The sequence below is a fragment of the Trachurus trachurus genome (genome assembly GCF_905171665.1).
Source record: "Trachurus trachurus genome assembly, chromosome: 18".
Taxonomy (NCBI): Eukaryota; Metazoa; Chordata; class Actinopteri; order Carangiformes; family Carangidae; genus Trachurus; species Trachurus trachurus.
Genome location: NC_139909.1, coordinates 6,634,731 through 6,662,507, shown reverse-complemented (window position 1 = coordinate 6,662,507; position 27,777 = coordinate 6,634,731). Strand labels below are relative to the sequence as shown.

The 27,777-nt window shown below is 42.0% G+C and overlaps 2 protein-coding genes across 2 annotated transcripts in view; one reads left to right on the top strand and one right to left on the bottom strand.

Moving 5' to 3' along the window:
- Positions 1-27,777, bottom strand: part of dysf (dysferlin, limb girdle muscular dystrophy 2B (autosomal recessive)) — a 247,009-nt gene that overhangs the window by 115,850 nt on the left and 103,382 nt on the right. Inside the window, exons 52-56 of the mRNA XM_083993329.1 lie at positions 6,521-6,620; positions 6,044-6,216; positions 4,992-5,101; positions 4,726-4,873; positions 3,209-4,148 (exon numbers count right to left, since the gene is read on the bottom strand). Of these exons, the coding sequence (XP_083849455.1) occupies positions 4,095-4,148; positions 4,726-4,873; positions 4,992-5,101; positions 6,044-6,216; positions 6,521-6,620 (585 nt within the window). The 3' untranslated portion in view covers positions 3,209-4,094. The remainder of the gene's footprint in view (positions 1-3,208; positions 4,149-4,725; positions 4,874-4,991; positions 5,102-6,043; positions 6,217-6,520; positions 6,621-27,777) is intronic.
- Positions 7,009-19,745, top strand: LOC311002126 (uncharacterized protein). The gene is made up of 7 exons (XM_083993371.1): positions 7,009-7,122; positions 8,320-8,598; positions 8,690-8,914; positions 9,003-9,053; positions 9,399-9,497; positions 9,588-9,649; positions 19,632-19,745. Exons 1-7 carry the CDS (start codon positions 7,065-7,067, stop codon positions 19,689-19,691), a joined length of 834 nt encoding a protein of 277 aa, XP_083849497.1. The 5' UTR covers positions 7,009-7,064; the 3' UTR covers positions 19,692-19,745.

The following is a 27,777-nucleotide window of genomic DNA, read 5'->3' as shown; positions in this document are numbered from 1 at the left end:
AGTATTAGTAGTATATTAGGTAAGGGATAATGTATAGTTCGGAGGTTGTTATGGAGAAATAAACCCCGACAGGTTGTATGGAACATTATTCAGAAATAACAGACCGCAGAACGCAGCGATGGACCAATCAGAGAGCAGCATTCAATAGAGCCGTGTAATAATAGTCAATAATGACTGAATTTCATTTTTTGGTGAACTATTCCTTTAAAAATTGTGAGGAAGTTTCAGAAACATTGAGCCTCCAGGGCCACCGTTAGACTTTCAGATTGAAAACTCAGTCAAAGCAGTGATGGAAAGAAGAGGAAGAGGAGGAGGAGGATGAAGGTCAACAAAAATGAGAGAAGTGAAGACCACCACCACCACCACAGCCCACCCAGAATACACACACACACACACACACACACACACACACACAGTGGTCAGAGGTTCACCTGCAGTTCACGTTGACCATAACAACACCCTGAGGAAAAGAGGGGGAGAACATGAGAGGAGAGGAAGGAGGAGAGGTTACAGGATGGAGGGATGAGGTATCAGGAGGGACGGAGGAGTGGAAGCAGAGGAGGAGGAGGAGAGAACGTAATAACTTAGAGCTGCAATCGAAGTGAAATTTCAGTCGGAGTTGTGTTTTTTCCCAGGGTCGGTGAACACACCACACAACGCCACACTGATCAGAAATGCAGTTTGTTTTTATTCATTGATAATACTGACACGATGCGGTGCACACACAGTGTATTGCTCTCTTTAGATATGTAGATCAAAGTCAAAACAGGTCGATGATACATTCAGTCTGTGTCTCCATGGAAACGCGCCTTTAATCAACACTTTGTCACAAAAAAAAACACGAAACAGCGAACGAACGCACGGCGACAGGAAACGTCTCTTTTCTTTAACACTGTTTCATTTAAAAACCAGTTTCATTTCCGGTTTAATCAGGCATCAGGAGTTTGTTAGAGGATGAGGCACAATGCATCAAACACACACACACACACACACACACAGACACACACACACTGATTGTTTCTGCTTTAACTCATTAGTCGTCAATGAAATCAGTTTAACGTCAGCGCACGTTCATATTTTCCAGTGTTTTATTTTTATTTTGAAGGAATAGTTCAACATTTTGGGACATTTGTTCGCAAACAAACATTTTCTATCAATAGACGTCAATTCTGATAATTCAGATAAAATCAATCAATCAATCTATCAATTTCTTGATCTGCAGACAATTTTCTCTTCTACCAATAATCTGATGTGATTGGGTTTTATTATTATTATTCTCATCTGATAGATAATAAAATATAGTTAATTTTCCAAAAAGTCCAAACTATTCCTTTAAACAGTGACTTTATGACATCACTGATTAGGGGGTGTGGCCTTAGTTTTAGCCAATCAGATTTGAATGCAGCAGCAGTTTTTCCTTCCATCCACATTAAATTTAGTGACGTCACGAACATTCAAACTGACAAACCACGTTTTTTTGTTTTGTTTCAGTGACTCTACGTTGAACCTACATTCATGAAAAGCTTCAAAAAGGCAACAGGAAATCACAGATTATATAGGCTACTATATGTATTTTATTTTTCAAAAAAAAAGCAGCATTTTGGTTGTTTTTTTTGTGTGTTTAGTTTTAATTCACGCTGAGGCACGAGTTAGTGTGACTGTATGTTAAGACAGCGAAGCTAAAGGCTAAATGCTAAAGGCTAAAGGCACGTTGCATTTACTGAAACAGTCAAATCCGAGTGCAGCTTGAAGGCATCGTAAAAAGCTGACAGCAGGATTGTCTGATGTTTAAAGCTCTCTCAAATATTCATATTTATATATATATACTATATAAAGCTATTTCAAGATACAAACACACATTTAAATGAAGTACACTTAAAAAAAAAGAAAAGAAAGAAACATCCATCAGATCATCACGTGTAAATCTAAATAAATTCATCTTCACATCGGCTGCACTAGGACACGATGCAGAACTTTAAACTGGTGTTTTTTCTTCTGTTTTTTTTTTAGTAATTTACACATTTTCTTTTATATATTTACAGTTTTTTTTTTGATTGATAGATATTTGTTCCATATCCACGCCCACGATGCGATAAAATACGTTCAATTCTGTGAAATGTGTCATTTTCAAGTCAAATTGTCGCCTATTTATGTGTTTTTTTTTGTATTTGAACACACCTCTGGACAAAAACATGGCGACGTTCATCATTTCTTTAAATGTAAACAGCAACTCAGTCCAGCTCCTGTTTGAGCAGAGAGAGTTTAAACCTGAAACCACAATAACATTTAATACTTTTAAAGCACTAATACAAGTAATACTGACACGGCAGAGTCCGAAGAGGAGCTCTTGAACGCCTCCCACTTGGTTTAAAATCATATTTCAGTGTTTTAAAGCCACCAGACGATGGTGCGTTTAAAGGTCTCATGTTGTATAAAGGTAGATGTCCATGTATTGTGTAGTGTGATTATAAAGCAGCTCTAGGTTCTATATTGATACTGTGACAGTATCAAAGCCCAGAAACTGAGCCTTAAAACCAGCCGTCGGGACTTCCTGTCACTTTGTGATGTCACAACAGAGCAGTCGCCAAGCCCCGCCCACCACCTGGACCCAGCATCTAACACTTCTGCTCTATCTTTATTGGATTAATTCATTGTTTTGTTTTTTGATCACGTCAAAATAAAACATGGAGAATAAAAACACAGCGCTTCAAGAAATCTATCCAGCTGTGTTTTGTTCCAGCTGTTCTCCAGCTCATTTGCATAAATTTGCATACGTTTATTAGTATAAGATCATTTATCACCTCTGAATTTCTATCAGTGACTTCTTTTTTTGTGTTTTTCTTTTTCTTTATCTTACATTTACTGTGTAACATCTGTAATTTGATGTAATCTGCTTTTATCTATACTCAAATAGGGGATGCATAATAAAAAACAGTGTCACTCGACGTTCCCTGAACAATAAACACTCGATTCAATGATCTGTTTGAGTTTTTTCCTCTCATCCTCGTCCTCATAAGGTGGTTTCTAGGAGCAGCAGCAGTCGAGAATGCAAGGGTTTATGGGTAAAAAAAAAAAAGACATCTGAGAGTCAGTGTTTCTGGCGCGACGATGTGAACCTGGACCGACGCTCGGATTCAGACGGTTTTTAATGCGTCGTTAACAGTTTTTAAAACTCCAGAGAAGGTAAATTAGCGCTAACTCACCCCACCCTCCTCCCCTCCTCCCTTTGACCTGGCAGCATCACATCTGACTGAAGCTTCGTCCAATAAACGAGCAGCTCGCCGCTCCATGTGACTTTTGTTTACGGGGCCTCGTCGGCTCGTAACCGGCCGGTGTGAACCCGGAGAGAACCAAACGGGTCTCTGTCAGATTTTCCACTCGGGTCGGAACCACAGCGAGCGAGAGTCAGGTGAAAAAAGGAAAAAAAAAAAAAAAGAAAATCTTTAGACTTTAGAAGAAACGACGGAGACGAAAAGAGAGAAAAAAACGGGTTTAAATGTTTCTCTCATCCTCTCTCCTCTTCATCATCGTGTCTTTTCATCTTGTTTCCATCTTCCTGCCTGTTTCACTCGGTGTCGGCTGTTTAAGGATCAAAAGACCTCGACACACACACACACACACACACACACACACATGAACAAACGTAGCTTCAGGAAATCCCATAGAATCTGGGTGGATTAGTCGCTCTCCTCTAACTCTTCCTGTTCAACACTATGTGTTTGTGTGTGTGTGTGTTGTGTGTGTGTGTGTGTGTCTTATCTGCACACATTCATCTCTGCTAATAAACCAGAGATCAGAGAACAAATCCAGAGATTTAACCTGGTGAACCTGAGAGAGAGAAGAGGAGGAGGAGGTGAACAGGGAAGAGGAAGACATTTTCTCTTTAAGGTTTTTTTTTGCTTCAGATTGAATTGAGATCGATAAAGTTTTAACGTTTTGAATCAGTTCAGTCTCGTCAGCTTCACTTCTCCTCAGTCCTTGATGTTTGTTCTGAACAGATAAATAAAGAAAAGACTAGAAGACGAGAGAAAAGAGGGATGAGCTTCACTTTGTTCTCCACTCTCGTCTCTCAATTTCTTTCTTCTCCTCCGTCGTCACTGCTTCGTCGCCGGCCCGAACGGTCCGACCATCTTCATGGCGGCGTAGTTCTGTGGAAACGGGGAGAAGGAAACAAGACGTTAGAATAAACATAGACAAGTTTTATCTCTAATTTGTAGCTGTTAAAAACAATCAAATCTGTTTAAAGGGATAGTTCACCCAAAATTGAAATTGCACTCATTATCTACTCACCCTCATGTCGACTAAGGGCTAATTTGGACGAACCAGGGTCCGTCCTCTTCCCAGTTCGTCAAAATTTGACGAACCGGGAAGAGGAACTTCGAGAAGCTTCCGCTACAAACAAGCTTGAAATATAGACTGATTTAATTTTTTTTCAGGACAATTTTGCATTTCGGGGCTTCAATACAAGACGGACATTACATACGAGCAGCATGGAGGTATTTGGATGTTTTTTGGTGTGTCTTTTTGTTACGAGGACAGTTGGTATCCATTTGCAACCGTCATATGGACATGCACTGCTACGCCGAGACCCCCTGTAACTCAGAGAAGCCACGGAGGACTCTGAAACTTCTCCCAGCCAATTTCAATTTTGGGTGAACTATCCCTTTAAGTTTATCCCATTTTTCCATTTTTTAGTTTTTTTTTGGGGTGAAACTTGAAACTTGCCGGGAAGGAGTAGAGGAAGACGCCGAGGAAGAGGAGGATGAAGAAGAGGATGATGAAGAGGACGATGAACCACTTGAAGCGGCGCCACAGGATGAACTTGAGCGTCTTGTAGGGCGACGAGAACCAGAGGAAGGATGTCTCCGGACGCCTGGAGGAGGGGGAGGAGGAGAGGGAGGAGGTGTAGGTACAGGTGAGGTGGTCTGCTGCTGAGGTGTGTGTGTCTGTGTGTGTGTGTAAGTGTGTATAAGTGTGTGTGTGAGACTCACTGAGGCTCCTCCAGGTGGGGGTTCATGTTGGGTTCGTCCCGTCCGACCCCGGCCGGTCGCTCGTCCTGCTCCTGCTCCGACACGATCTCCAGAGACATCTCCACCTTCCCCTGGAGCACAAACACACACACAGGTGTTGAGCGAGGTGTCTGCACACTAAAAAACTCCTGGGTCATTTCTTTAACCCAAATTCTGGGTTCCTTCTGTTGGGTTAAAATTATGAGTTATTTTTCAGAGGGTAACATATTTTCTGGTTTATAGAGCTCATATTTTAACCCAGTTCTTGGGTTGTTTGGGTTATATACTAGCCTGGCTAACACCAGACCTCATCTCAATGTGGATTGAGATTCGGTCTGGGAATCACCCGTTCATTTTTTTGTATTTGAGGTGTGGTTTACGAAAGCCCAGAGCTGTTTATTAGGCGTTATGAATGTCTATCAAATGCGTCTGTACATAGCTTATAGCCAATTGTATCAATTATACCCGATGACCTACAGTATGTAGAGCGACAGAAATCCGATAGGGAAAAAAACGCTAAAACTAAAAAACACAAAATAAACTTGCGGTCTAAACTACTTAAAACACTTTCTAGCGCTGCATTGAATGGTAAAGCATCTGCTGCCATGTTGAATCGAATCAACAAAGTTGCTTCGGTGTGTTGTCATCGTCTTGCTCCGCCCTCCCCCCGTTCTGTGATTGGCTCCCTCGTTGAGGAAAAAATTGGGCCCATGATTTCCAGGCTGACTTGCAGAGCGAATAAAATCAAGTACAAGGCAGAGTTTAGGGTTGTTAGAGTTGATCAGTAACCAGAAAATTGAAGGCTTGAATCACGCTGTGGGTAAGATACAAAATTTTAACCCAAATGTTGGGTTAAAATTAACCCAACGTTGTTCAAAAAGAATAACCCAATTTTCTGTGTTGAAATAACCCAGAAAGTAGTTGGTCCCTTTTTTAACCCAGGAGTTGGGTCCAGAATAACCCATTATGGGTTATTTTTGACGCAGGAGCTTTTAGTATGTGTGTGTGTGTGTGCAGTGTGTGTGTGTGCTCACAGCGAGGCTCTTGTGTCCATCCTGCTCGCTGGTGCAGGGCCACCAGCCTTTCACCGTCTTCTGCTCGAACAGCGACACCAGTTTCTCCGGCGGCTGCTGCAGCAGATCCACGTCACATTTCTGAGGAGACTTGGCCGGACGCAGCATGCGGTTCAGGTCCAGCACCAGGTGACCTGCAGCAGGGACGGAAACACACCAGGGGTCCTTGAGAGTGTTCAAGGGCTTCACCAACTTTTTTCCCCCAGAAATATTACATTTTTTTCAAGAACTTTCTCCAAATTTTTCCAAAAAGTCACACCATTGGCCGTAATTTGAACATACATTGACTAGAAAAGTAACGTTATTCAGTCTCAGAACAAACATTTGTGTATTTCTGTTGTTGTTTCAAAGTTTTGTCCAACGGGGGGCCTGTGGTCTAAATTGTGTCAGTTTGGGGGTCCTTGAAAGTTTGAGAACCACTGTTCTCACACACTTTACCGAGGTAGTCGTCGAAGGAGAACTTGTCATTGTCCCAGATCTGGATGGTGAGTTTAGGAGGAACTTTGGTCTCGGATTTATCAACGCTCCAGAAATGTGCCTGTAGAAAAAAAAACAGGAAGAAATGTCAACAAAAATGAGTTTTTTATGAACCGATGTATATATATTTTTTATTAATACAAAAAAAAAGAAAACACAGAGACACTGCAGTCTAAGATTAGGTTAATAAAATGCATGATGCAGCATGATTGAAGTGGACTTCCTCTTTCATTCCAAGAAGGAAGCCACAAATAGAAAAAAAAAGCTCAGTTGCTTCCCTCCATCACTGCTGCTTCATTTACAGTATGTACTAACATAACAAACATTAACAGCTCTTCACTCTGTAGTGTTTTAGAGAAGATAACTTTATTTTCAATGTGTGGTTTTCACGCTCCGACTCGCTTCAGTCACTGTTCACCCCTCCTCCCTGTGAGGAAGTGGCTTTTTCTTGATCATAAGGCAGCAGTTAAAAACCAGACAAACAGAAAGGACACACTTAGACACCATGGCTGATCTGTGGATTCAGACGACTTTGACTGTGATGCTGCTGCTTCAGGTCCCAGGTGAGGAAACATCTGACATCGGAAATGTTTTATTTATTTTTAAAAATGGAACAGTACATATTGATGAATATGTAAACAATGTAAATATGTGAGATGGTAGCCACCTGGCTAGTTTCCATCTCTTGTTCCATTGGCAGGTAGTAATTGGGGAAAAAGAAGACGGACAGATTCAGACAATATTACAACAGACCATTAAAGGGATTTCAACATTTTGGCAAACACGACCATTGTCGGTGAAAGCTGTTTTTAGAACGGTGGGGCAGAGACATGAGCTCAAATACACAATCCAACAACTCCAAAAACGCTCTGGTGGACAAGTTGTGACCTGCACATTCACCACGCTATGAGATAATTACGTATAATTATGAGACAGAGTTGTTTTCGTGTTCTTTGTTTTGAATGCAAAGCGCTGTGCAGCTGGTGTCTCTGCCCCATCGATCTAATAGCTGGCACCAACAATTAAAGGTAAAAAGCCTACTCCTAAGACAATAGGTATTATGGCAATATGCGACTTTGCCAAAATGTTGAAATATACCTTTCAACCATTAAAATGAGAACAGTATGGAGTTAGGGGACAACATGAGGGCTGGATTGCTAAGACCGCATTGCAGAATGCTCATAGTAAATTGCTAAATGGTATTTCAAGATACCTACAATTTGTAAACGGTGCCCAACAAAAGCTATGATCACAGATCTGGTTTTCCAATAGCCATGCTTTAAGATGTTTGGAGAACGATGTAAATGAGGGTAATTTGCGTATTGTACCCAGTATTAAGTTCCAGGTTTGAGACGCGTTATAGGAGAATGTGGGTTGACTGAAGGTACTTTTCCTGAAGGCTACTATACTGTTTCAATGGACTTTAATGTTGTTTACAAGCTGTTGAGTGAGAGCTATTACAAAGACATTATACTGTATATATTTTGACTGATTATTCTGTAAAATATTTTCAGTTTCAATAAAACTATGGCAGAGGTACTCAGTGTAGTGGGCGGTCCCTCAGTTGATATGATGATGTCAGCAGGTGAGGAGGAGGAGGGTGTGATGAAGGCAGGGCAGGTGTGATCTCTTCTCTAGTCCAGTCCACTGGGACTAGTTCTTCTGGAGGATGATTAATCTGTGCTGGCGGAGGAACGACGTCTTTTCTTTGACTTCTGTCTGTTTTTTCATGTTGGTCTCTGTTTTTCTCTGAAAAGCAGCATCTGCACCAAAAAGCGTTGTGGTCGGAGAGGGAGAAGATGTCACTTTCCCTTGTAACGAAAAGCCAGGTGATCAGCGTGGATGTGGAACTTACAACTGGACTATCTTCTTCCCAAGATCACCAGAGCAGCTGCTTGTCAAGGGAAGGAACAGTGAAAACTACCAGAACAGGCTGAGTGTTACAGAGAACTGTTCTCTGGTCCTAAAGCAGGTATCGGTCAAGGAGACTGGTCAATACAACTGTGGGGAAACAAAACATTTTATAACTGTTGTTAACAGTGAGTATTTACATAATCATGACGGTTTATTACACCACAGTAATTATGAGCAATGAAGCTCATTTGTCTCTCGATGTCTCCGTCTTCACAGTGACTGAGGAGAAGGTCGGTGACGAGCTGATATTGACCTGCTCTGTGTTGTACAACCGACGCTGCAATTACAAAGTTAAGTGGCTCGATGTGACACTTGTCACAACATCACAGTCTGACTGCGTACACTCAGTGACTATTCCTGTGGAAAAATCCAAATATCCTGAGTCATTCACTTGTAGCGTGTCAGGTCATGGAAACTTCACCTTCATCCCTCAGACCTCAGGTGAGATCAAGATGAGCTGTTTCACATCTTTGCAGATGATGAACATGAGATGTTTTGTTGCTCAGTAATCTGTTATCCATTTGTCCAGATGAGGACGGAAAAGAGAAAACAACAAAGACCTTCGGCCCCCAGTCGACAGGTGAGCTCCTTAAAACCTCAACATCAACACTGACCAATTATTTCTCCTTCAGAACAAACTCAAACCTTGTCCACATGAAGACTGAGCTTTACGTAACCAGTCTGTCTCCACATCATTTCAAGAAATGTTAAACAAAGGAGGAGACGTGGATCATTAACTAAAAACAGTGACTGATTTTGTCTGGAAACTCTCCAACACCTCATGAAAAATCGTCACAATAAGATCTGAGTTTGATGTTAAACTCAGAAGCTCCGTCGTCCTTGATTGGTTCAGTTTGTTGGGTTTTTGTAGAAATGTGTTTTTTCTGATGTGAAGAACTGGTCTCTTCTCTTGTCTCCTCCACAGCTGCTTCACCTCATCCTGCTCTGACCTTCATGTTGCTGATGCATGCGGCTGAAGTCCTCCTCCTCACCGGCATCATTGTCCTCATCATCAGATCCGCAGGTGAGAAGATCCACTCCCACACCAGTTCAACCTCACTGACACAAACTGGGAGTTTACTGGTGACTTGAAACACTCTGCTATATTTTCCAGTGAAGCAGAGAGCAGCTGAGAGAAGCCCAGCAGGGAGTCGTTCAGGTGCAGCAGCCACTAAGGTAAAGAGCAGATCATACAGGAAGCCGTAGTGCGTTCACTCAAAATTCAAATTTCACTCATTATCTACTCACCCTCAGGTGGACTAAAGGTTGGGAGAAGTTTCTAGGGCTGTAAACTCCTAGTCGACTGGTCGATTTATTGGTCGATACGTTCTGGCTCGACCAAAATTCTGATTGGTTGATTGTTTGGCGTGTTAATTTCATCAGGAGGACCGGGGCCTTTATTTACAAAATTGCCTAGGAGACCCGGCCTTTATTGGGGCAGGCTTTTATCTGAGGGGGACTTTTATTTCTAAATCCCTCCTCATTGTTCAGTAGCTCATCTTCATCTTCCTCACGTGTTGTTCTCAGGGTTTCCGTTGTCCGGTAATTACCGGACTTTGGCCGGTAAAATCTGCCGAAGTCCGGAATTTTCTAACCCCGCCGGTCAAAATGTCCGGTGAAAATATTCCCTCTGAGTCCGAGCACAATTTAAATTTTATTTAAAAAAACAAACAAAAACGAAATCGGAGATTTCAGCGACATCTACCCTGAGTGGAGAGAGGCTTCTCTCTGCAGAATCGCATCAAAACAGCACAGTGAAGTCGCCTGGCGGAGAGCAAAGTCTCAAGACTGATGCGCATTTCAAGCTGTGCGGAGCCACTGCACACATTAGATTTTAAAACAGCTGCAGCACATTTCACACCTGCGAAAATGCGTAAAAAGTAAAAGAAAAAAAGAGAACTTGTCAAGGGATTTTTTTTTGAGTTTTTATTGCAAAGCAGCGGACTTTTTATTATTATTAGCCCATGTCAACCGCACGAGCACCCACTGACCAGGTTAAACACCCACTGGGGTCACGCCACCAGATGCGCATTTCTCCGTGCCGCCTCGGCCCCTCAACTGTGTGTCTGTGTATCATGTGTAGCCCGTATGTGTGTGTAGCCTGTGTGAATGTGTGTATCAATCTCTCGCGCGTTCTGTGATGAATAAACACAAATCGCGGCAGAGCGCGAGCTCTGGCGCATCTGGCACAGTCGGTGAACGGGACAGAAAGGAAACTGGCTCCGCTCCGCGGCTATTTCGCGTCCGACGTCGATGTTAAGCACACGTTCTTATTGATATTGTAGCGTCCGACCCGACGTAACTACAACAACATAACACAAACTTATCTGACAGCTCTCACTTCCTCCTCTGCTCCTCCTCCCTCACTCACCTACACACAGACACACACACACAGCTGTCTTCCTCACATTCACCCCGGCCCCTCAGCTTCTCATCCAACCTGCCTGGCCCGTACCGTACACATTCACAGTCAGTCAGATATCACGGAACTTAAACACCATAACAACAACATTACTGCGGGGTTGCTACAATATTTTCAGTTGTGCAATTGGCTATTATTTATTAATAATGACCGGAATTTCAAACATTTGTCTGGTAAATTGAAAACCTGCCGGTCACGTTGTCCGGTGACATTTTTTTCTAGCGGAAACGCTGGTTGTTCTCCTTGCTGGGTTGTCGGACCTGCCCTGACGCACAGCCCGCAGGAGCGCAGCGCGCGTCCTCACAGGTGCTTGGCTGGACGCACAGGGAGCTGCTTCTCCTCCTCTCTGCGCGCCAGTCAAATACGACTCCACACACAGGTCTGTCTCTAGCTCTGTGTATGGATGTGTGTGTGTGTCTCGTGTGCAGATGCAACTGACAAATAGGCTATTTATAGACGGACAGCAACAACTTAATTAATCAGAATTTAATTATTTTATTTTGAAAATTGACCGGATTCTCTCGCCTTTTCTGTGCCCGACTTCCTGTCTGGTACGATTCGGTCTATCCAGCTTGACAACGGCGCTCACGGCTCCCGTGAAAAATAGAACAGACACCGAACTGAAGCGCTGCAGCGGCGCCCCACAACCCGAGATGTGCGGCCGGTCAGAGAGGTTAACATGGGCGCCAGGTCAGAAACTGCCTCCGCTCCAGGGCGCTGCGCTTCGGTTCTGCGGGCAGTGCGTCCGGGCCGTGTTGCGCTGTAGCACGTCACTCCCATTCAACTCAATAGCATATTCACAGCGTGTGCTGCAGTCCATCTCCCGTCCCGACCGGGACCAGGACACGGAGCAGAGACCTGCTGTCCGACAGTGCAAGGCTGCAAGGCTGCAAGGCTGTCCCTCTCTGAAGCAGAGGAGGAGGTCAGCTTCACTCCCGTCAGTCTTCACAGACAGGCCACACAAGTTGAAAGAGTTTCTGATCATATCCTCGTCAGTGTGTTCCAGGCGACGGAGAAATCCCCCCCACCAGTTTTTTTTTTTTTTTTTTTTTTGGACTAGTTTTTTGACCCCCGATTTTTAGTCGCAATTTCAGGGTTTCAGTCGACCAACAATTTCTTTGGTTGATTACAGCCCTAGAAGTTTCAGAGTCCTCCGTGGCTTCTCTGAGTTACAGCGGGGGCTCCGTGCAGCACTGCATGTCCATATGACGGTTGAGAACGGGCCTCACTTTTCTTCGTCCAAAAAGACACACCAAAAAACATCCGAATACCTCCATGTCCCTCTTGTATTGAAGCCCGAACATGAGAAATTGTTCCGAAAAAAATTAAATAAGTCTATGTTTTAAGCTTGTTTGTAGCAGAAGCTCCCAGCTCTTCCTGGTCCGTCCAAATCTCGCGCGAGAGAGCAACACTGGGAGCTTCCGCTACAAACAAGCTTAAAATATAGACTTATTTAATTTTTTTTGGAACAATTTCTCATGTTGGGGCTTCAATACAAGAGGGACATTACATACGAGAACTATGGAGGTATTTGGATGTTTTTTTGGTGTGTCTTTTTGGATGAAGAAAAGTGAGCTCCGTTCGCTGCTGTCATATGGACATGCAGTGCTGCGCCGAGTCCCACTGTAACTCAGAGAAGGCACGGAGGACTCTGAAACTTCTCCCAGCCCTTAGTCGACATGAGGGTGAGTAGATAATGAGTGAAATTTGAATTTTGAGTGAACTATCCCTTTCAGGTTCAGCTGGGTGTCTGTTTAGTCACTCAGTTCTACTGTGTTGTGCTGTTGTTCACAGGTGCATCATGAAGAAAATGAATATGAAGATGAAGGTTCAGCTGTCTATGCAAACTCTGTCAGACTTTAATGATCCACCCCTTCCGCATCAACATCAACTCATCAAGAAGTCGTGGTCGTATCCCTCTGCCACTCAGACTAGTTCCAATCATTGCCTGTTATAGAGAATATTAATGTTGTGTCTGTAAATGTTTAATTTAGCTTTGAATGAGCTTCCAGCCTGAACAGAGACTCTGTATTAGAAGTAAAAACTGTGCAATGTGTTGATCACACAGTGTCTGGTCACCCTGCACTGTGCATGTTTCAGTTGAGCTTCACTGTCTTTGCTGCATATGTTGATCTTCTTCTTGTAACTCTGTGAAACTGAATCACTCAGGACACAGACACTGCTGCTTTTGTTGCTTTACTGCACAAGCTAATAAACTCTCATTGATCAGTCTTCTGTCTCCAGATCAAATTTCTGGTCAAAGTCACTTAGTAAGGAGAAAATATGTTGAGAAAATGAGGCGGAGTTCCTCAGGGCTGCATTCTGGGGCCACCTCCAAAGCCCCACAACCTCCCAGGAGGACATTAGTTTTCCTGACTATAAATTGTTGAGAGCTTTGCTGCTTCTGTTCCCCACAAATGTTAAAATACTTCCCCTTTAATTAAACACTGAGCTGCAACCAGGAAGCCACAATTTGAAAAAGCACCAACACATCATTATCATCATCACCATCTCGGCTGTTTTCCCCCATGACAGTCCTTTAGTTTCATTCACATCTCATTACCAACATTCGCAACAGCTCTTCCCTCAGCTCAACTACATGTCCGATTCTCTTCCACTTGTTAGGATGGTGCAAATGTAGTTGTGAAATTGTGTTTTTGTGCAGTTTTTATTTTTACTGTGTGGTCTTAAGGCATCCATTCTGAGACCCGTTGTCATGTAAACCATTTGTGTTTCGTATGGTAACGAGGTCACTGTTCACAGCTCCTCCCTTTCAGGAAGTGGGTCTTTTTCACCACAGATAGTGTGTTTTCCTCTGTCAGGCAACAGTTAACATACCAACGAAGAGGCAGACACACAAATGCACCATGGTTGAACTCAGGTGGATTCAGACGTCGTTTCAGTTGAGCTTCACTGCCTTTGCTGATTTTTTTCTTGTAACTGTTACACTGGATCACTCAGGATACAGATGCTGATGTTCTTCTTATTTTGCTGCACAAAAGTAATAAAGTCTTATCGGTCAATTTTCTGTCTCCAAATCAAATTTCTTGGTAAAATTCACTAAGTAAGGAATAAATATAGTGAGAAAAATGAGGCGGAGTTCCTCAGGGCTGCATTCTGGGGCCACTTCCAAACCAGGAGGACGTTAGTTTTCCACACAGTAAAATGTTGAGAGCTTCGCTGCTTCTGTTTACACATGAATGTTAAAATACTTCCCCTTTAATCCTAAAAACAAACACTGAGCTGCAACCAGGAGGCCACAATGTAATAAAAGCAACAATATATCATCATCTGTCTGACACTCGTGAACTTGTCAACCCCTTGTGTTTTTGTGTCATGAGGTCATACCTTCTCCTCCCTCCTCAATTCTCAGAAAACAAAGAAGGTAGTTTAGGCAGAATTTCTGAAAATGTGCTTATTTAAAGTGATGAGGGCATTTTGTGAATATTAATAATATTCAACATTTCCAGGGGGGTGCTGAATCCAAATCTGCTGTATATGAAGCTCAAAAATGGCCCGAAATGCCTCAAAATTGAGAAATCCAACATGGTTGTCAGCACCAGACTTAAATCTATTTTTCAGCCTGAACAGAGATTCTGTCTTTGCTTTAGATGTTTATCTTCTTCTTGTAACGGTGACACTGTATCACTCAGGACACAGATGCCGATGCTTTTATTGTTTTGCTGCACAAAAGTAATAAATTCTTATCTATCAATTTTCTGTCTCCTTACCTAGTTCTACTCATTGCCTGTTATAGAGAATATTAATGTTGTGTATGTCTGAAATGAATGAGCTTCCAGCCTGAACAGAGACTCTGTATTAGAAGTAAAAACTGTGTAATGTGTTGATGCTTTGCTGCATATATTGATCTTCTTCTTGTAACTCTGTGAAACTGAATCACTCAGACACTGCTGCTTTTGTTGCTTTACTGCACAAGCTAATAAACTCTCATTGATCAGTCTTCTGTCTCCAGATCAAATTTATTGGTAAAATTCACTTAGTAAGGAGAAAATATAGCTAAGAAAATGAGGCGGAGTTCCTCAGGGCTGCATTCTGGGGCCACTTCCAAACTCCCACAACCATCCAGGAGGACTTTAGTTTTCCACACAGTAAAATGTTGAGAGTTTTGCTGATTCCGTTTACACACAAATGTTAAAATACTTCCCCTTTAATTCCGTTAACAAACACTGAGCTGCAACCAGGAAGCCAAAATGTCAACCTCACACCTCCTCCTTCCTCCTCCGTTCAAAGGAGCAAAGGAGGAAGCAGAATGTGCTTGTTTTGCTGTTTGATTCTGATATTAATGATCAGAGAATTGGGGATCAGTGAGCGGCCTTCAGTTGCCTTTGGCGTGAGTTTGTAAAGTTCGTGATATCGACACCTTTGGGTCGTAGGTGAAGAATTCAGCTGCTCCTCCGACATGGTGACAGGCGAAGAAACACCTAATGGCAGCTCACAAAAGGTTGTAGTGTACCCATAAATGATTTATTTCCTGTGTGTGTCGCTGTATCTGAGTGTGTGTTTTGACACTGTATATGTGATGATTCCCCACAAAATCACATGTGTCTCTATATCTAATTAGATGTTTAGATTATTGGCTATATGCTGTTACTTTTACATACTGTATGTTGTCTATTTAAATCTCTTGTTATGTTTTGATTGTGTATTTCTGAATTGTATTTTGAATTTTATCCTATTACTTATTATTATTGTTACACTGATCGGACCCCAGGAAGAATAGTTGATGTAAACTACATCAGCTAATGGGGATCCAAATCAAATCAAATCAAATCATGAGGAGAAATGCACTTTGAGGAAGTGGCTTTTTCTTTCCCACATGTTATCACTTTTTTTTTTCCTTCTTCTGAGGCAACAGTTCACAAACCGATAAAGGTCAGTGTAACTCAGGTCCTCTGTGGCCATATGGTTAGTGTGTCAGGTTACCACTCATGAAGTTGTGGGTTCAATTCCTTCTTTGGACATGATTCTTGTATGCCATTCTGCATGTCTTTTTCAATTTATCCTGCTAATTCAGCATGGTTCAGCAATGGCTTTCAGCATTCACACGCATTTTCCGTTAGGAAATGCTGTTTCTAGTTTTTTTATTCATGCATGTGTTTAAAACACACACAATGCAGAATAGGTTCATGTCAATGTTTTTTTTTCAAAGCTTTATTTCAAATAACAATATGTCATACATTTCAATTTGAAATGAAATTCACATCAATTTCCAAAGAGCTAATTTGAGGAAAACATTTGCTTGCTTATTATGCACGCATGCATGCATAATAATTATTAATGCATAATAATTATGTGCGACGATGTAAACATGATTTTGAAGTTGTGTTTTTGTGCAACTTTATTTTCAATAAAGCTCCAGCTCGCTTCAGTCACTGTTCACCCCTCCCCCCTGTGAGGAAGTGGCCTTTTCTTGACCATAAGGCAGCAGTTAAAAACCAGACAAACAGAAAAGACACACTTTCACACCATGGCTGGTCTGTGGGTTCAGACGACTTTGACTGTGATGCTGCTGCTTCAGGTCCCAGGTGAGGAAACATTTGACATCAGAAATATGTTTTTATTTATTTATTTTTTAAATGGAACAGTACATATTCATGAACATGTAAACAATGTAAATATGTGAGACTGTAGCCACCTGGCTGGTTTCCATCTCTTGTCCCATTGGCAGGTAGTAATTGGCGAAAAAGAAGACGGACAGATTCAGACAATATTGCAACAGACCATTAAAGGGATTACAACATTTTGGCAAACTCGGCCATTGTCATAATCCCTATAGTCGGATACGATAGGTAGGTTCGTTACCTTAAATTGCCAGTGAAAGCTGTTTTTAGAGTGGCGGAGCAGAGACATGAGCTAAAATACACGATCCAACAACTCCAAAACTCTATGGTGGAAGTTGTGAAGTTGTGAGCTGCACATTCACCATGCTATGAAATAATTACGTATAATTATGAGTTGTTTTCGAGGTGAATGCAAAGCGCTGAGAAGCTGGCGTCACTGCCCCACTGATCTAAAAACAGCTTGCACCAACAAGTAAAGGTAAAAAACCTACTCCTAAGACAATAGGTATTATGGCAATAGGCGACTTTGCCAAAATGTTGAAATATACCTTTCTACCATTAAAATGAGAACAATATGGAGTTAGGGGACAACATGAGGGCTGGATTGCTAAAACCGCATTGCAGAATGCTCATAGTAAAGTGCTAAATGGTATTTCAAGATACCTACAATTTGTAAACGGTGCCCAACAAAAGCTATGATCACAGATCTGGTTTTCCAATAGCCATGCTTTAAGATGTTTGGAGAGCGATGTAAATGAGGGTAATTTGCGTATTGTACCCAGTATTAAGTTCCAGGTTTGAGACGCGTTATAGGAGAATGTGGGTTGACCGAAGGTACTTTTCCTGAAGGGTACTAGAGTGGTATACTGTTTCAATGGACTTGAACGTTGTTTACAAGCTGTTGAGTGAAAGACAGAGCTATTACAAAGAAATATATATTTTGACTGATTATTCTGTAAAATATTTTCAGTTTCAATAAAACTATGGCAGAGGTACTGTGTGTAGTGGGCGGTCCCTCAGTTGATACGATGATGTCAGACCATTCACATCTTTGTAGGTGAGGAGGAGGAGGGTGTGATGAAGGCAGGGCAGGTGTGATCTCTTCTCTAGTCCAGTCCACTGGGACTAGTTCTTCTGGAGGATGATTAATCTGTGCTGGCGGAGGAACGACGTCTTTTCTTTGACCTCTGTCTGTTTTTTCATGTTTGTCTGAAAAGCAGCATCTGCACCAAAAAACATTGTGGTCGGAGAGGGAGACAATGTCACTTTCCCTTGTGACGAGAAGCCAGGTGATCAGGGTGGATGTGGACCTAAAAAATGGACTGTCTACATCCCAAGATCACCAGAGCAGCTGCTTGTCGAGGGAAGAAACTGTGAAAACTACCAGAACAGGCTGAGTGTTACAGAGAACTGTTCTCTGGTCCTAAAGCAGGTATCATTCGAGGACATTGGTCACTACAGCTGTAAGAAAAAAACAGATCATTTTCTGTTTGTTGTTAACAGTGAGTATTTACATCATCATAACGGTTTATTACACCACAGTAATTATGAGCAATGAAGCTCATTTGTCTCTCGATGTCTCCGTCTTCACAGTGACTGAGGAGAAGGTCGGTGACGAGCTGAAGATAACCTGCTCTGTGTTGTACAACGGAGACTGCTATCACAAAGTGAGGTGGCTCGATGTGACACTTGTCACAACATCACAGTCTGACTGCGTACACTCAGTGACTATTCCTGTGGGAAAGTCAAAGGATCCTGGGTCATTAACTTGTGTTGTGTCAGGTTATGGAAACTTCACCTTCATCCCTCAGTCCTCAGGTGAGACCAAGATGAGCTCTTACAGATCTTTGTAGATGAACACAAGACGTTTTGTTGCTCAGGAATTTGTTATTAATTTTTCTAGGTAAGGGCGGAAAAGAAAAAACAACGAAGACCTTCGACCCCCAGTCGACAGGTGAGGTATGGCCCAAAGGTCAAAGGTCAATATAACAGGAAGAGGGTTAATCGAGCATCAGTTAAATGGCAGTGTTTAAAGGAATTTGCACTAATTATCACATTCACTTTGACAGACTTCATTGTCACTGACACTGACTGATCAGTTTCCTGATGATGGACCAGAGTTTGATGTTAAATTCATGAGCAGCTCCGTCGTCTTTGATTGGTTCAGTTTGTTGGGTTTTCTGATGTGAAGAACTGGTCTCTGCTCTCATCTCCTCCACAGCTGCTTCACCTCATCCTGCTCTGACCTTCGTCATGTTGCTGATGCATGCGGCTGAAGTCCTCCTCCTCACCGTCATCATTGTCCTCATCATTAGATCCGCAGGTGAGAAGCTCCACTCTCACACCAGTTCAACCTCACTGACACACACGTGTTTACTGGTGTCCTGAAACACTCTGCTCCATTTTCTAGTGAAGCAGAGAGCACCTGAGAGAAGCCCAGCAGGGAGGCGTTCAGGTGCAGCAGCCACTCAGGTAAAGAGCAGTTCATACAGGAAGCCATGGTGCGTTCAAGGGATAGTTCACTCAAAATTCAAATTTCACTCATTATCTACTCACCCTCATGTCGACTAAGGGCTGGGAGAAGTTTCAGAGTCCTCCGTGTCTTCTCTGAGTTACAGCGGGGCTCCGTGCAGCACTGCATGTCCATATGATGGTTGAGAACGGAGCTCACATTTCTTCGTCCAAAAAGACACACCAAAAAACATCCAAATACCTCCATAGTTCTCGTCTGTAATGTCCCTCTTGTATTGAAGCCCCAACATGAGGAATTGTTCTGAAAAATTAAATAAGTATATGTTTTAATCTTGTTTGTAGCAGAAGCTCCCAGCTCTTCCTGGTCATGTCGGGGCTTCAATACAAGAGGGACATTATATACGAGCACTATGGAGGTATTTGGATGTTTTTTGGTGTGTCTTTTTGGACGAAGAAAAGTGAGCTCCGTTCTCAACCATCATATGGATGTACAGTGCTGCATGGAGCCCCGCTGTAACTCAGAGAAGGCACGGAAGACTCTGAAACTTCTCCCAGCCCTTAGTCAACATGAGGGTGAGTAGATAATGAGTGAAATTTCAATTTTGAGTGAACTATCCCTTTCAGGTTCAGCTGGGAGTCTATTTAGTCACTCGGCTCCATTGTGTTGTGTTGTTGTTCACAGGTGCACCTTGACGAAGATGAATATGATGATGTCTATGAAAACTCTGTCAGACTCCAATGATCCACCACTTCCACATCAACATCAACTCATCAGGAACTCGTGGTCTTATCCCTCCGCCACTCATTTCCTGTTATAAAGAATATTACTGTTGTGTCTGTAAATGTTTAATTTGGCTTTGGATGAGCTTCCAGCCTGAACAGAGACTCTGTATTAGAAGTAAAAACTGTGTAATGTGCTGATCACACAGTGTCTGGTCACCCTGCACTGTGCATGTTTCAGTTGAGCTTCACTGCCTTTGCTACATGTGTTGATCTTCTCCTTGTGACTCTGTGAAACTGAATCACTCAGGACACAGACACTGCTGCTTTTGTTGCTTTAGGCAAGGCAAGGCAATTTTATTTGTACAGCCCGTTTTTACTGCACAAGCTAATAAACTCTCATTGATCAGTCTTCTGTCTCCAGATCAAATTTTTTGGTCAAATTCACTTAGTAAGGAGAAAATATGTTGAGAAAAATGAGGCGGAGATCCTCAGGGCTGCATTCTGGGGCCAGGCACGTGCACACATAGGGCCCAAAGGGTGCTTGAGCCCCTGCCCTTTTTGCCTCGTATTAAAAAGTGCCCTTTTTTATGTTTTTTTTTTTTTTCAATAAATGCATTCCTGTTGTGCATGAGGATGTAAACAACCGCGCTGTAAAAATGCCACGGTTATCTACCGTACGCATTTCCTTGTAATACACACGGTATTGTGTATGTACGTTGGTGTGTGTGTTGTCCGCTGCTGCTCCGCTCTGTCCCTCACTGAGGGGCGGGGCTGCCCCGCGGTGCGCGCTCCCTCACATGCACGTCCAGAGAGAGAGAGAGAGAGAAGCTGCTGCCTCATCGATAACCCGCACATGACGTGACAGTGGAGCGACTTGTGTCGAATCTCGTGAGTTATAAATCCACCAACATCACTTCCTTGTCGGTTCTGACAAGTCGCCGTCCACTTATTCAACGAGCTTAATAAGAGTCATATTTAAGAAAAGCGCCCATTTGTGTTTGTTTAGCTCAGTGCTTGTTAAGAGTTAAGCCCCACCCCGTCCTCTGTCTAACATCACCTGAATGTAGTGAACAGCAGCAGCAACAGGAGGAATCACTCACTCAGCTTGATTTCACTGACTATTTGAATTTGTTTCCAGATATTGAGTAACTGGTATTGTGACTTTGCTGTTGTAAATATTGCTGCTGTTCTGAAATATGCACAGTAGCAGTCACAGTAGTCATTCTTGGTATTGTGTGTGTAGCCTGTAGGCTTAGCCTACTTTTTTTTTCTGCAAGCCATGTTAATGTGCACCCAATACCATATTAGCCTTAGCCACCAGTTCAGAAGTCATGACTCTGTTTCGGGAAGTTGGGAAATTGGTCAAGCATGTTGACTGCAGTCCTGAAGGCGTGCAGGCTTTCTCTACCGACTAAATAGTAACTGTAATTTATTTTAATTTATTTTGATATTAAGGCCTGAAAAAATTGTACACTGCCCTTTTCTGATGTTGAGCCCCTGCCCCTCTATAGTCATGTGCACGTCCCTGTCTGGGGCCACCTCCAAAGCCCCACAACCTCCCAGGAGGACATTAGTTTTCCTGACTATAAAATGTTGAGAGCTTTGCTGCATCTGTTCCCCACAAATGTTGAAATACTTCCCCTTTAATCAAACACTGAGCTGCAACCAGGAAGCCACAATTTGAAAAAGCACCAACACATCATTATCATCATCACCATCTCGGCTGTTTTCCCCCATCACAGTCCTCTAGTTTCATTCACATCTCATTACCAACATTCGCAACAGCTCTTCCCTCAGCTCAACTACATGTTCGATTCTCTTCCACTTGTTAGGATTGTGCAAATGTAGTTGTGAAATTGTGTTTTTGTGCAGTTTTTATTTTTACTGTGTGGTCTTAAGGCATCCATTCTGAGACCCGTTGTCATGTAAACCATTTGTGTTTCGTATGGTAACGAGGTCACTGTTGTTCACAGCTCCTCCCTTTCAGGAAGTGGGTCTTTTTCACCACAGATAGTGTGTTTTCCTCTGTCAGGCAACAGTTAACATACCAACGAAGAGGCAGACACACAAATGCACCATGGCTGAACTCAGGTGGATTCAGACAGCTCCATGTTTCAGTTGAGCTTTTTTCTTGTAACTGTGACACTGGATCACTCAGGATACAGATGCTGATGTTCTTCTTGTTTTGCTGCACAAAAGTAATAAAGTCTTATCGGTCAATTTTCTGTCTCCAGATCAAATTTCTTGGTAAAATTCACTTAGTAAGGAATAAATATAGTGAGAAAAATGAGGCGGAGTTCCTCAGGGCTGCATTCTGGGGCCACTTCCAAACCAGGAGGACGTTAGTTTTCCACACAGTAAAATGTTGAGAGCTTCGCTGCTTCTGTTTACACATAAATGTTAAAATACTTCCCCTTTAACAAACACTGAGCTGCAAACAGGAGGCCACAATGTAACAAAAGCAACAAGGTATAATCATCTGTCTGACACTCGTGAACATGTCAACCACTTTTTGTGTCATGAGGTCATACCTTCTCCTCCCTCCTCAGTTCTCAGAAAACAAAGTTTAGGTAGGTAGTTTAGGCAGAATTTCTGAAAATGTGCTTATTTAAAGTGATGAGGACATTTTGTGAATATTTATAATATTCAACATTTCCAGGGGGGTGCTGAATCCAAATCTGCTGTATATGAAGCTCAAAATTATCCCTAAATGCCTCAAAATTGAGAAATCCAACATGGCCATGGACTGTAGGCGTTGCGCAAGTCATGTGATATCTTCCTTCTGCAGCTATAAGATCATTTACATCATTTACATAATGAGTCATACTTTGCTGCTGACTTTCATTTCTTGTATGAGGTGTAGTTTCTCTTTCTGATCTTGTTGCCAAAAGATACACCGCTTCCAATCAATTTGAGCTGTTTTGCTCCGTAGACTAACATTTCACTGAGTTGGTGTGGATGCTGATGAACTTTGTGAAAATGCGAAAGGCGAGGAGTGTGCCCGTCAACTATTTTGGCAATATCTAAGGGGTTTCTTCACATTACATCTCAAATCTGAATATGGCATTGGATTACCCAGGTAGAAACATTTACAAAAGCACATTCAATTCATGTTTGTACCCTGTTTACTCAAAAAGATATAGGCTTCATATAGGGATTTAGCACCCCTTAATACCCCTAGAAATGTTGTATATTACAAATATTCACAAAATGCCTTCGAGGTTCTGATTTTGTGAAAACTGACCCTGTTTTGCTGTTTGATTTTGATATTGTTGATCAGAGAATTGGTGATCAGTGAGCGGCCTTCAGTTGCCTTCGGCGTGAGTTTGTAAAGTTTGTGATGTCGACACCTCTGGGTCGTTGGTGAATCCACAGGTGAAGAGTTCAGCTGCTCCTCCGACATTAAGAAAAAATACACTTTGAGGAAGTGGCTTTTTCTTCCCCACATGTCATCACTTTTTTTTTTTCCTCCTTCTGGGACAACAGTTCACAAACTGGACACATCGCACCATGTCTGAATTCAGGTGGATTCAAGGCCTCTAACCTCCTGATTGGCCGACACTGATGTGTGTTTCTACCAGAGCTCCAGAGAGAAGCTGGAAAACTACGGGTCAATCTCTTTTCTTAATCATTATTTCATGAAAAAAAAACCCTCACAGTCGTTAATGTTGTTCATTTTTCCCTCTCCTTATATAAATTTAGACAAAGTGCGTCTGATGGGAGGAAACATGTCGGGAGGTTCCTCTCAGTTTGGAGCAGCACTCGCTCGACACATCTCTCACTACATCACCACTTCCACACTGAGGCTGAGTGTGTGTGTGTGTGTGTAGATATGAACACACACATCCGTACAGGTGTGTGTCTGTGTGTGAGTGTGTGTGTATTCTACCTATTATCGCCTCTGGTGAGTTGACACTAAACTGCCAGACAGTATCACCTCTGTGCTAATGGGCTTCACCAAGCAGCTGCTGCTCTGCTCACTTCTTCCCTCTCTCTCTCCCTCTTTCCATTCCCTCACTCCTCCTTTTTATCTGTGTGTGTGTGTGTGTGTGTGTGACACTCTTTGGCCGCCACCCCCGCCGCCGCCGCGTCGATAAAAAATATGGCTTTTCACACCTGAAATAAAATAGGTCCCCCGGTGATTCGCAGCAAATGTCAATACTGTAATGTTTCCCTAAAATACTCGGTGAGGAGATTTTCCATTTAGCGGGCTGAACTCCCGGCGCTCCACTCTGTGGATGTTTCTCTGAAGCAGGACACCCGATGATCGATTTACGGCGAAGTGAAGAGAGGGGAGGCTTCTGGCAAAAACTTTGATGTCGTTTTTCTTTCTTTCCACAGTCGCTCGTCTCTGTGTTAAAACAGCACGCTGGGGATGGTATACGTACAGAACAAACCAGCGCTAACACGCCAGTCTTTGCCAGACGAGTCCAGATTTAAACCGCTGAGATATTGCTCTGCAGTGGCGGCAAAGTGTTTTTTTTTTGTTTACATCACCAGAGATAAGCTAAGGCGGGGTGTAACCATGGTGACAGAGATGGAGAAAAATGGCGTTCAGAAAAAGAAGGAGTCAAATACAGTAACCAGATGGCTAACGCTGTGCTAGCTAGCTATAGCTTAATTAAACTAAAACCATAAAAACAGAGTAATCCAATCAGATTTTTCTTTTCTTTTCTTTTTCTTTTTTTGTAAACAGTTGTTTCCGTTGTTCTCTAGGAGTTCACAACCTGAAAATGTAGCTATTATTTTGGAAGAGGTGAAGAGGAAGTTGTCCGACTGTTTTCCATGGACTTCATATAAAAATACAACACACGCTCACAACCTGGAAATCTTCTGTTAAAAAAAATCCTTTTTTTAAGCAGGAAGTCGTTGTTTTGTCGGTTGCCATATAATGAAAATATATTAAACTGGGCCTATTTATTTTTCACGGGTATAAACATTCAGTATTTCAATGATATGATATGTTGAACTGAACATCATCCAGAATGTATGATCTTATATTTAGGGCTTTCAGTCAATTGAAATTGAAATCATGAATAATTGCACATTTACATTTGTTCAGTACCTGAGAGGCATATTGTGTTTACAGTGTTAATTAATGGACAACTAGGCTTCTTTATGCAAATTTAACTTCATAATACATGACCCAAAACTCCACACAGAAAATCGCAAAGTGATTACGGTGGGTATTATATTATATTATATTATATTATATTATATTATATTATATCAATTGACGTTTTCTGTATTTTGGTTTTGAATGTTAAGTGACAGAACTTTTTCCGGGCCACCGTACAAAAAGATTTGTAGGCAAGTCTTACTCTACGTGTTTTTAATATGTTTTCTAGATCTCTTCTTTCAATATAATTGATCACTGACTTTAAATTTGTTTAGAAATCTGATGTAATTTGACCTTGGACATGTAAAACTGTGTTTTTCATTATACAAGCATCTTTGTTTTCTTCTTACAAACATGTATAAGATACCTGCTCTGTGTTAAAGTGACAGATGGACTCGTCTTTGTAATGACTTCACACCGACTCAGAGTCTAAATCCACATCATGCTCTCATACGTCATAACAACACACACAAACACTGAGGGTAAACACACTACACCCTTTGTGTGTATGTGTGTGTGTGTGTGTGTGTGTGTGTGTGTGTGCGCACTGCTTGGCTCACTTATCCACAGACTCGTTCCAACTACATTAAGTTATCACTCCGCAGCCTTCACGAGCAGGGGTGGGACGCTGTACGCGAGTGTGTGTTTTAGTGTTTTAGTGTGTGTGTAACCGCTCTCTGCAATATCGAACAGCATCAATCAACTTCCTCTCCGCTGCCAGACTGTTAAGTTCAGAGTCTTGTTCAGTCCTCTCCCTCATTTCCTCCCTCGATGTTTCTCTCTCAAATCAAATCACCTCTCAATGTGACGTTATAATATTTCGCTAAATTACACACTGATGAAACCAATAAACACCTTTTGACACAAAATCATACTAATGTTATGAAAAAAAACAACTTAGTCCACAATCTGCTGGTTGCTAGCCGGAGCGAGGAGAAGGCTATTTAAAAAGCTTGGTCAAAACATGAATCTAAAAAGGTCATCCATGTTTTACAGAAGCTGAAAAGTGGCCAAAAAATGTGCCGCTTTAGTTTTATAAGACTTGATTGAATAGAGATTTAACTGGAAGATACAGCATAACTGCACAGTAAAACTTTATAGATAACCAGAGATCATCTTCTTGTCTGCACACAGATTTGACTGTATATGTGAATATTTACCTAAAAAACACAATTAAAGTATGATTCATCTGTTATCGAATTAGTTTCAAGCAAAACTACAAAAAAATCGTCTGTTTGCAGCTTCTCAAATCAGAAGGTTTGTTGCTTTTCTTTTCTTTTTTTCATTTATAGGATTAAACTGAATATATTTGGAGCTTTGGACTCATAGACATTGCTGAGTCATGAAAACAGATTAACAGATTCATCCAAGAAACACTGGCTGGATGAATCAATACTAGTGAAACTAAACGTTAAAATTAGTTCCTCGTGTTGAACTGAGAAAAACTGATGTTTTTGTGAGGAAGTGTGACTTAGCTGATAGTTGTTGACCACGTCGCTATGACTCAGTGGTTATATCACCAGCCGCCGATGCTTCGGGGTTCAGGCTTAAGGCTTCAGGCGTCATAAACTGAGCTTCTGGCCTCTGGTTGTGTTTTGGAGTCAAAGCTCTCCACCCAGCAGAGGTTCTTGTTTTATTTAAAACTCCCTCTTGTCTTTTCAGCGGCGCGCTGATTGAGGATGCTGCTACGAGCAAGAGCGAACGCCGCCGTAAAACATGTCGGCTGGGAAACAGGGGCTAAGACTAAGAGTCTCGACGTCCGGGGGCCAAGAAAAGCAAATGACAGCCGTGTTGTTATTCCAGCGTTTGGTGCGATGTTGTTTTAGCTCTTCAACTCGAAGTTTCATGTCGAGTCTCCGAGATCCAACGACGTCTGACTCACTGTTAGTGGACGGTAGATCACTGTGCTCATTAGTCCGTTGTTGGGTCACGTCAACTCGACCACAGGCCGTAAAGCAAACTTAAGATCCAGTGAACGAGGATAAAACATATATAGGGAACGGTGGAAATGACACGTTTGTACATGATGTCGTAGAATAAAAGCAACCTTTGTGAGGAGGTCAGGAGATCCTTTGAGAACTTGTTGGATCCATGAAGTTTCCCATTGGGCAGACTAGTACTCACAGATACATTATTATTTTTTATTTATATTATATAATGTCTTTTTTGGGGTCTTTTGAATTAAAAACATGTGTGTGGACCTTTTACAGATGTTGGATGTGTCTATTCTTTCATCAACGTCATATTCTTACAGGCACTTTTGAACTTGGCTGATTTCCTGTTTTTATTTTGAAATTTTTTCTTCATCATGTTTGTGTTTCACATGTGTATATTAACCCTTGTGTTTTGTTTTTTTATCCACTTACCTTCAGCTGCCATCCGTCTTCGCCACTTCATCCGTGTTGATTTGTGAACTCCCCCTGTGTTGATGTTTTTTGGATTTTCTTTAGTACCTCATGTTTTGAATTGAGTGTAAGTGTCTTTTTGTTATTTAAACACTTTTTCCTCCTTTGATAAACTGCATTTGCATCCTTAAAACTTCAAAACCTTAAAATAATGAACTATAATACGTCCTCTGAGCAGCGCCACAGCTCCAGAGCAAATTTGGCGGTGCAGTGACTCGGTATCGGAAAATGGCAAAAAGGGGGCGGGGTGCCACAGAAACAAAACTCAATACTGGGAGAAAACTTCATCCTAAATGTTAGAATTTTACATGTTTGTGTCTTTGAATGTTTTTTTATTGTGGTGAAGTGTGTTGAGCCCTCAGGGATACCGTGGAAAAACCAAACCATTTCAGCAGGTAGGTAAGAAACAGATGAAGGTAAAGAAAAGGAAGATAAGAACACCCTTTTCCACCTTTGTTAAACTACATTTGCATCCTTAAAACTTCAAGACCTTAAAAGAGTGAATTATAATACGTCCTCTGAGAAGCAAATCTGACATTGTAGTGATCGCTATCGGAAAATGGCAAAAAGGGGGCGGGGCT